The sequence below is a fragment of the Aulonocara sp. 'chitande type north' Nkhata Bay genome, linkage group LG16, assembly GCF_057382095.1.
Source record: "Aulonocara sp. 'chitande type north' Nkhata Bay isolate Kocher_YH1m ecotype deep benthic linkage group LG16, A_spYH_male_GT1.1, whole genome shotgun sequence".
NCBI classification, from domain to species: domain Eukaryota; kingdom Metazoa; phylum Chordata; class Actinopteri; order Cichliformes; family Cichlidae; genus Aulonocara; species Aulonocara sp. 'chitande type north' Nkhata Bay.
The window spans coordinates 27,414,912-27,424,508 of record NC_141359.1 but is presented as its reverse complement, the minus strand read 5'-3'; the positions used below and the strand labels follow the sequence as shown (position 1 = coordinate 27,424,508).

Here is a 9,597-nt window from a genome sequence, read left to right as displayed (position 1 = left end):
TATGTCTTTATGTCTTTAAATTACATATGTGGAAAATTACTGACAGCAGGAAATTTGGAATTAAACTACTTCGAATTGATATTTGTATTAAAAATAAATCCATGATATCTGAAGGCCATTAGTCATAATGACTTTACACACCCATCACTTTTTTTAGTATCAGTAATACAGTCTTGTGTGTGGCATAATCTTTTTGGTTTCTGAAGTAGTCATACTGTCATAAATATAGAGAACCAGTCCAATTGTCACCCCCAAATTATATCACATACATAATTGATTCATTACATTCAAGATGTATTGTCATGACTTTTACCACATATAGACCTGTCGTGGTTTAAACAGCTATAATAAACTTTTCTATTTTCTTGTTTATGTTTAGGGGAGCAGCTGTTTTACTGGCGCTACAAAGGCACAGACAAAACCATAAAGACAACGGTAGTCTGTGGGGCTGATGAGGCAAACACAATTTTTTCAGATTTTCATGCCAGTCCTACTGGGGCCCATTGCGGGCAAACAAAAACAAGAGAAGCCATTTCAAAGCGGTTCTACTGGCCAGGGATGTCAGTGGACATCAATAATTGGGTGGGTACTCCAAAACAAACTCTATGTAATTCGACTACAGCTAAATTATTTTAAGAGGAACACAGCAATGTTTCTGTATCTCTCAAAATAAGTTATGTAAACCTTGATCATCAACTCTTGTGTTTGTTATTGAATTGCTTTTATTTTTGATTAGGTTTCCCAGTGCGCACTTTGCCAGGCAAGTGCTGCAACAATTAAAAAACCAGCAGAATACATTCCGATAAAGGTTAGTCATCGACCATAGCAAATAATCACATTTAATCACACAATGTTTTCATTGCTTAGAAACCTACTGATTATATACTTGAAAAAATTATAACAGTAGACTAGCATTCCGTTTAATTTCAGTATTATTAACTTAACTATGATTTTCTTTTTAAGGTCTCTCAGCCATTTGAACTGGTTGGGATGGACCTCATTGGAAAACTTACTGAAACCAACAATGGACATCAATACATATGTGTTTTTATTGATTATTTTACAAAATAGCCACAAGCATACCCTTTAAAGTCAAAATCAGCCGGGGAAGTGACAAACTGTCTCATAAAATTCGTCCACCAGTTCGAAGCCCCGAAAAGGATTCTTACTGACCAAGGCAAAGAATTTGTCAATTCTGTAAGTACTTTAGTCTTTGGCAAAAATATGTGAACTCATATTTGAATAATTTTTTGAAAATGGTTAATTTTCTGGTCTTTATAAATCTGTTGTTGAGATATTAGTATGACAGCTGTTTATTTAAATTCTTATTGTAATGTGCTTATAGCCAGTGTATACAACTTTCTTTTGCAGCTCAACAAAAGGGTTTGTGGATTGTTAAAAATTAAAAGAAGCCTGTGCTCCCCCTATCACCCTCAAACGAATGGGCTGGTGGAGAAAATGAATGGCACCATCCAGAGGTAAATTCTTGGAGTACATGTTATACATTTATGGGGGTTCCCTTCAAACAAAACATTAATGCATGACATTAAACTATTAAAAAATGTAAATGATCTTTCATATGAATGTCTTCTATGTGCTTTCATTGTCAGAGCCCTGTGTAAAGTCGTTGGCGACCAACCAGAAATGTGGGATGAGTATCTGGACGCTGTAATGTTTGAACTCAGAACTAAAAAACAAGTGACCACCAAATACTCGCCTTATTACCTAATGTTTGGCAGAGAGGCTCGCTATCCTTGCGAAATCCCAGAAGAGTTCATGGTATGTCTTTTTGTCTGTGACAAACTACACGGAAATCCCACACAACGAAACTTTTTTAGTTTTTGAGGTGCAGGCAGATCAGTTTCAATGGATGCTATGTCACCGCCATAAAAGCAGTACACCACTGAATATATCTATGGATTGTTCCACCCCTCAATAACAGTTTTCTTCATGTCCAATCAATCCCAGGATACACTGAAGCTTTGCCAGAAATACATTGTGTCTTAAAACCTTACCAAAGACACTTAATGTAAATTTTCACTGTATTTCTCAGTTCTTTTATGTATTATCTGTGTATCTTACACAAATTATAGTAATGATAGACATGTCTTTTGATTCAAAGGTTGATGAGAGTGTGGAAGACATTGTGGGGCAGGAGGAGGTGTCGGAAGACATTCAAAAGCATCAAAAACTGTTGGAACTGGTGAAGGACAATGTGGTCAAAGCTCAGGAAAAAACAAAGGGCAAAATAAAAATGATGAAGAGAGATGTCGTCTTCAAAGTTGGTGACAAAGTTTTAAGAGCTAACATAAGAAGCCAGCAGAGGAAAGGGGGTAAACTTGAAGCAAACTTTTTAGGCCCTTACATTATTACAGCAATCCAAGGTAAAAGTGCAGATCTTCAGGATTCCAATGGGACAATCATTCCAAAAGTAAATATTGACCAACTAAAGTTAAGCAAAGACAGCATGCCAAGAGTGCCACACCGAGGTTTAAAGAAAACAGCAGCCACATTACTAACAGCACAACCAGGTCCAGCAGCACCAGCATCTGCTCTAGCTTCACAGGCTACAGCAGCACCAGTGGCGGTAGCACCACCACCTCCTCCTAGAGCTACACAGGCTACAGCACCAATGGCATCACTTACATCACTACCAGTTCAAACACAACATCCATCTCCAGTTCCACAAGGTATACCAATAACGGTATCAGAACCAGAGTCAGGAGCAACAGCACAGAAAGAGAACGAACCACCAGAACCAGCCACAAGTGCTACAGCACCAGAACACGCTACAGCTCTACAAACCGAATCCAAAACAGCAGCCGACCCAGCCTCAAAGACCACAACAGCAGACCCGACCACAACAGCAGACCCAGCCTCACAGACCACAACAGCAGCAGACCCGACCACAACAGCAGACCCAGCCTCACAAACCACAACGGCAGACCCGACCACAACAGCAGACCTAGCCTCACAGACCACAACAGCAGCAGACCCAGCCTCACAAACCACAACAGCAGCAGACCCAGCCTCACAAACCACAACGGCAGACCCGACCACAACAGCAGACCTAGCCTCACAAACCACAACAGCAGACCCGACCACAACAGCAGACCCAGCCTCACAGACCACAACAGCAGACCCGACCAGAACAGCAGACCCAGCCTCACAGACCACAATAGCAGCAGACCCGACCACAACAGCAGACCCAGCCTCACAAACCACAACGGCAGACCCGACCACAACAGCAGACCCAGCCTCACAAACCACAACGGCAGACCCGACCACAACAGCAGACCCAGCCTCACAGACCACAACAGCAGCAGACCCGACCACAACAGCAGACCCAGCCTCACAGACCACAACAGCAGCAGACCCAGCCTCACAAACCACAACGGCAGACCCGACCACAACAGCAGACCTAGCCTCACAAACCACAACAGCAGACCCGACCACAACAGCAGACCTAGCCTCACAGACCACAACAGCAGCAGACCCGACCACAACAGCAGACCCAGCCTCACAGACCACAACAGCAGCAGACCCAGCCTCACAAACCACAACGGCAGACCCGACCACAACAGCAGACCTATCCTCACAAACCACAACAGCAGACCCGACCACAACAGCAGACCCAGCCTCACAGACCACAACAGCAGACCCGACCAGAACAGCAGACCCAGCCTCACAGACCACAATAGCAGCAGACCCGACCACAACAGCAGACCCAGCCTCACAAACCACAACGGCAGACCCGACCACAACAGCAGACCCAGCCTCACAAACCACAACGGCAGACCCGACCACAACAGCAGACCCAGCCTCACAGACCACAACAGCAGCAGACCCGACCACAACAGCAGACCCAGCCTCACAGACCACAACAGCAGCAGACCCAGCCTCACAAACCACAACGGCAGACCCGACCACAACAGCAGACCTAGCCTCACAAACCACAACAGCAGACCCAGCCTCACAAACCACAACGGCAGACCCGACCACAACAGCAGACCCAGCCTCACAGGCCACAGCTCCAAATGCTACAACCACACAAGCCTCAGCTCCACAGATTACAGCCCAGCAATCTACAGCACAAACCATAGAACCAACAGTTGCAGAGAAATGTAAATAAATATAATATTTTTTTTATTTTTTAAAAAAGGACTTTTGTTCCTATGACAGTGTTTGTTTCAGTACTCTGTAGATCATGGCATAGGAAATTTTACACCTTTAAAAAGATTTTGTTAGGTATATTTCCTAACAGAATATTTAAATTTAACAATATGTTAATTCTTTAAAAAAACATTCATGGGGCAAAACATTATAGAAAACTTGTAAAAGAATGTAAGCCACGTGTAAAATTACACAAATGAAAAAGGGAGTCCTTCAAAACTGTGAATCTTTCTTTTGTTGTTGTGTAACCCAGAATGTTCATGATTGATATTGTATATCTGATGTACACTAAGAGTGAAAAGTTTGGACACACCTTCATTTTAATGTTGCTTCTTAATTTCCTTGTCTATTTTGTAGATTAATTGTTGATTAGAACTCGAGGCATCAAAAATATGAATGGACACATATGGAGCACTAACCCTAACACAAATGATGTAGTAAACCAAAAATTATGAAAGAACCAAAAATATTTTTTATATCTTAGATTCTTCAAATTAGCCACCCTTTGCTTTGATCACTGCTTTGCACACTCTAGGCATTCTGTCAGTGAGCTTCATGGGGTAGTCACCTAAGATGATTGTCACTGCATGAACACACAGAAAAACACTGAATGGGAAGGTGTGTCCCAAATTTTGACTAGTAGTGTATGTTCTTCATTTTCTTCTTTTCTAAAATTGCTGTCATATATGCTGCTAGTGACATAGAATGCCCACTACAAGAAGTATATTAATGTTGTGATGATGACTGCCTGCCAGCAACAGTTCGAAAGATCAAATACTCTTTAAGACGCTGCTTTTAACAGCCCAAAAATTGACACTCTATTTTAGAGATAATAAAACTAGTTTTGGAGGAGAAAAATAAAATTTTTCCAGAAACGGTTATGTAATATTAAAGGCCACAGGTGCAAGCCTTGAGCCTGAGTATTTTAAAATATAGTCATGTAGCTTCAACTAAACATAATTTAAAAAAATTGTTGTAATAGGTGTTTCTGCAGGAAAAAAGATTTGATAGGGGGCAAGAGCTTTTCTATTGCTATGTATTTAAATTTCTTTTCTTTTATTAATATGAATTTATTTAAATGTCTTTGTAGAACATTGCAAGTGTAACTTTGTAAAAAAAAAAAAAAGAGCACTTAAATTTGCTTTTATTTGGGGGTAAAATACAATGTTAAACCATGTGCCCATTTTATCAGCGTCTTAAAAGTATTTACCCTGAAACACGTCTTTTGTCAGACACTACATAAGAAATTATGCATTTTAAATTTTGATTTACATTTAGTCCTGCTGACTTATCTCTTTTTATTATTACTTTTTGTAGATATAATGGATGCCTGGGCTGGAAAGAGTCCTCACATTCTACTCTCCAGAATTGGTGCTTACAAATTATTCTACTGGGATATCCAACAAATTGGTCCGGACATGGAGTTGGAAAGTGAGGTACAGTGATCTTTACTGACAACAATGCAACTATCAGTGTTTTATTCCTTGACAACAGTTAACAAATGTTTAGATTTTGTATTCGCAGTCTATTAATGCATATCTTGCGATCATGGTGAGACAATGCAATCGTCATAATTCAGCAAAAGCAGCATTCGTTGATTCATTTTCAATGACTGCCATTTGGAAGAGAAAAGCTCCAAGACTCAAGGTAGGTATCTCTAGAAAGAATCTTGTGTGTATTGTTTAAGTACCTCTGATCATATCCACATCCAGATTTAGATTGGATAACAGCTTATGCAGAAAGAATAAATTGAGACTGGGGTTAGTAGATGTGGATAGTTTATTAGACTTGACAGTTCTCTTTTGTTCTCTGCTTGTCTGGTTTCCTCCTCTTTTTGTACAAACTCCAATCAATGCTTGATTTGTGAATTGTAAACATTTGGGCTAATATCTCTTTTGAAATCATCAACACTGCTTCATCTCTTTAATAGGTACCTTTTTATTATCAAGTGATTCATACGTCACTGTTAAAGAGGCTTAAGAAAGCATTAAACATTATTCTGCAGATGGTAAAAGGATCACATTGAAAATGATTGAAAATGAACTCCATGTCCAAAAAAAACCTTAGAAAGACCTTTATTAGTCTTGGAGGAAGTAATGTGCAAAACCACTTATAAAAATATAAGATAGTCCAGCTTCTTGCACAGGTTAAAGAAATGAGGGGTGAATCATGGCTGTCGCAGAGCACTTTATAAGTGGATGATATATAATATATCATAAATTGCTTTAATAAAAAAGGACTCTGAACAACATGTTATTGCATTTCTTTCTGAAGTGAATATTTTTATTGTTTTGTTTCAATTTAAGATCAAACCCATGGAGCATGAAGTCATTCTGGGAATTGTAAATGAGCATCATCACTGGACATTAGTGGTAAAAAAATAATTGCATTTACAATATTCATCAAATCAGTTTTATAAGACAAATGCATGGCATGCAGATAATCTTAAGTCTTGAATTATTACATGTAATTCTCCACATAATTTTACTGTAGGTCATTTACCCACAAGAAAAGAAGTCACTGTATCTTGATCCACTCGGAGAAACTAAACAAGGTATCCAAAATTGTTTGGAATCAACAAGGTAAGGATAAATGTAGAAATTTATTTTGACCCTTTATTAAACTCTTTGTTGCTGTTGTTATTTTTGTGTTTATTATGACAATTATAAGTATGATGTCAATCAAAAAAAAAAAAAATTGGTACTCACAATTAAAAAAATAGCAGCAACAGGTTTAATGTTTGTGTTGGCCTTCTGATATTGTGGTGTTATGGGTTAATTTTGCCTTTAAAGAGAAGTCTCCCCATGTTTCAATGTTTATTTGAGGACCTGATGTCTGTATGAGATGATGTTTTTACATTAGAAAATATAGCACGGGGAGAATAATGTTTAGTAGTTGCATAAAGTGTTGCGGAGGTTTAGCACTAAAACATCAGACAAATGTCTAAAATAATTTCACATAGGTTATACATGTGTGAATTTCATCTTTGCTCCTCCTCCACATCTCTTCAAAGTGTACTGTGTAAGTGATTGATTTCTATATCATGGGCGGAAACGGGAAAAAAAGCACAAGTAATTGTCCACGGAAATGCGTTGTAGACTTTTAAAAAGTAATGATTTTAACAAAACAGTGTGGTCAGTTCTTAACTTGATGTTCAACAGACACTTAAGCTCTCCATACTGTTCACCTTCTTGTGTCACCAAAATTTTAAAACATGTTATTTGTTTTTATTGTACTTGTCTTTCAGGGCATTCATGCAAAAAAAAGGATGCAACGTCTCAAGATGGACTTGTGACACAGTCAAACACCCAAAACAAGTGGACGCTGCCTCATGTGGAGTCTTTGCATTGAAAGTACGAGTCTTACAGACCGGTGGCACTCACCCCAGTGGTAATGAAATGCTTTGAGAAGCTGGTCCGCAGACACATCACAGCAGCCCTGCCCCGCAGCCTGGATCCACACCAGTTTGCCTACAGAGCAAACCGATCCACGGAAGACGCTGTAGCCACAGCACTCCATGCTGCATTAACTCACCTGGAAGAGCATGGTAGCTATGTGCGGATGCTCTTCGTGGATTACTGCTCAGCTTTTAACACCATCCTTCCACACAAACTGGTGGCCAAGCTACAAGACCTGGGGCTTCCATACAGCACCTGCATGTGGATCAATAGCTTCCTCTCGGGCCGTAGACAGAGAGTCAGAGTTGGCCATCACACATCCTCAGCCCTGAGTCTCAGCACTGGCTCACCCCAGGGCTGTGTGCTCAGTCCACTGCTCTACTCTCTCTACACACACGACTGCACTCCTCGCCACCACAGCAACATCTTTGTGAAATTTGCAGATGACACCACAGTGGTGGGGCTCATTTCCAAGGGAGACGAGTCTACGTACAGAGACAAGGTGGAGCAGCTGACGTCATGGTGTAAGGCCAATAACCTCCTCCTCAACACTTCAAAAACCAAAGAACTCATAATAGACTTCAGAAGGAAAAAGGCAGAGATCCAACCACTATTCATAAATGGGGACTGTGTAGAAAGGGTGGCAAGCTTCCGCTTCCTGGGAGTCAATATAGAGGAGAACCTTTCCTGGAGTGTGAACACCTCCGAGCTGCTGAAAAAGGCCCAACAGAGACTGTACTTCCTGAGAATTCTCAGGAGGAATAACATCACACAGAGACTGCTGGTGTCCTTCTACAGAGCCACCATTGAGAGTGTTCTAACTTACTGCATATGCATCTGGTACACTAGCTGCACAGGGGCTCAGAGGAAAGCACTCCAAGGGATCATTAATCACCGCCCAAAAGATCACTGGCTGCCCTCTCCCCACACTGGAAGTTCTACACAACGCCCACTGTTTTAAAAAGGCCCAAAACATCATAAAAGACACCTCACATCCTGGCCACTCCCTGTTCGAACTGTTGCCCTCAGGCAGACGGTACAGGGCAATCAGAGCAAGGACTAATAGACTCAAACAGCTGTTATCCAACTGCAATAACACATCTGAATACTACAAAAAAATGTCCATCACGCCACTCTTGTGTTAATCTATGCACGGTCTGAAGCATGTGTGTGGGAATGTATGTGAATGTTTTACTGTTATATCTTATTAGTATTTTAAGTATTCTATCTATTTTATTTATTGAATTTTATTGTTTTATTTATATTTTGATATTGCTAGGGATGATGCAATGATCGGGGACCATTCTTAATTTCGTTGTTCTCATGACAATGACAATAAAGTTTCTGATTCTGATTCTGATTCTTAACCGTAATACATACATATATACGAGAATATTGGAAATGTTGTGTTGTAATCAATGTTAATGACAGGAAAAGGAATATAAGATAATTACACAATAAAAGAAAGAAATTGATTCACAGAAAACAAAGTACTATAAAATAACATTTACGATATTAGCCTATTTAGTCATCTTAGAATCTCTTTTTCAGTTTGCTGAAAAGATCTTGCGAAAAGAGTCAATAAACTTTCCGTCTACAAAAAAGGCCATAAACACACACAGGCTGCAAATTGCCACCACTCTTCTCCTAGAGACAGGTAACTCATTTTCCACCATTCAATGTTCTCACATCATGAATATTTTCATCATGATGGCTGTAGAAACAAACCATATAGTTGTTTGAATGAAGTAATAAGTGCAGTAGGTAGTATACTCTATGTGCTATTTTTTCACTTTTTAAAACAGATGACTTGACAAACATCTGTCATTTCTGCGGGGAAGAAGAGCATGAAACTGAAAACAAATGGGTAATGACATCAAGAAAGACTGCTAAATGTTATGATCAATTCCCATAAATGAAATTTTAACATTGGGATTTGTAATTATTTATTTTTTTACAGATTCAGTGTGAGATGTGTTTGCGGTGGTTCCACCAGCTCTGCGTGAAAAGCCCACCACCAGAAGAT

The 9,597-nt window shown here is 39.8% G+C and overlaps 1 protein-coding gene and 1 long non-coding RNA gene across 2 annotated transcripts; both read left to right on the top strand.

Annotated features, from left to right (window-relative positions):
• On the top strand, window positions 1–1,191 carry LOC147311733 (uncharacterized). The gene is made up of 3 exons (XR_015125288.1): window positions 1–582; window positions 737–808; window positions 964–1,191. It is a non-coding gene; the product is annotated as an uncharacterized LOC147311733 (long non-coding RNA).
• A 2,437-nt stretch (window positions 1,192–3,628) lies between these two features.
• LOC147311732 (uncharacterized) lies at window positions 3,629–7,627 on the top strand. The gene is made up of 6 exons (XM_086266700.1): window positions 3,629–4,124; window positions 5,491–5,609; window positions 5,698–5,820; window positions 6,480–6,545; window positions 6,667–6,755; window positions 7,421–7,627. Exons 2-6 carry the CDS (start codon window positions 5,496–5,498, stop codon window positions 7,578–7,580), a joined length of 552 nt encoding a protein of 183 aa, XP_086122826.1. The 5' UTR covers window positions 3,629–4,124; window positions 5,491–5,495; the 3' UTR covers window positions 7,581–7,627.
• The last annotated feature ends 1,970 nt before the right edge of the window (window positions 7,628–9,597 follow it).

Bases quoted from the DNA above. Each gene is read 5' to 3' on its own strand.
- LOC147311732 (XM_086266700.1), top strand. From the start codon at position 5,496: ATGGATGCCTGGGCTGGAAAGAGTCCTCACATTCTACTCTCCAGAATT. The intron at 5,821-6,479 runs GTAGGTATCTCT...TTTCAATTTAAG, and splicing joins GAAAAGCTCCAAGACTCAAG to ATCAAACCCATGGAGCATGA. The intron at 6,756-7,420 runs GTAAGGATAAAT...CTTGTCTTTCAG, and splicing joins AATTGTTTGGAATCAACAAG to GGCATTCATGCAAAAAAAAG.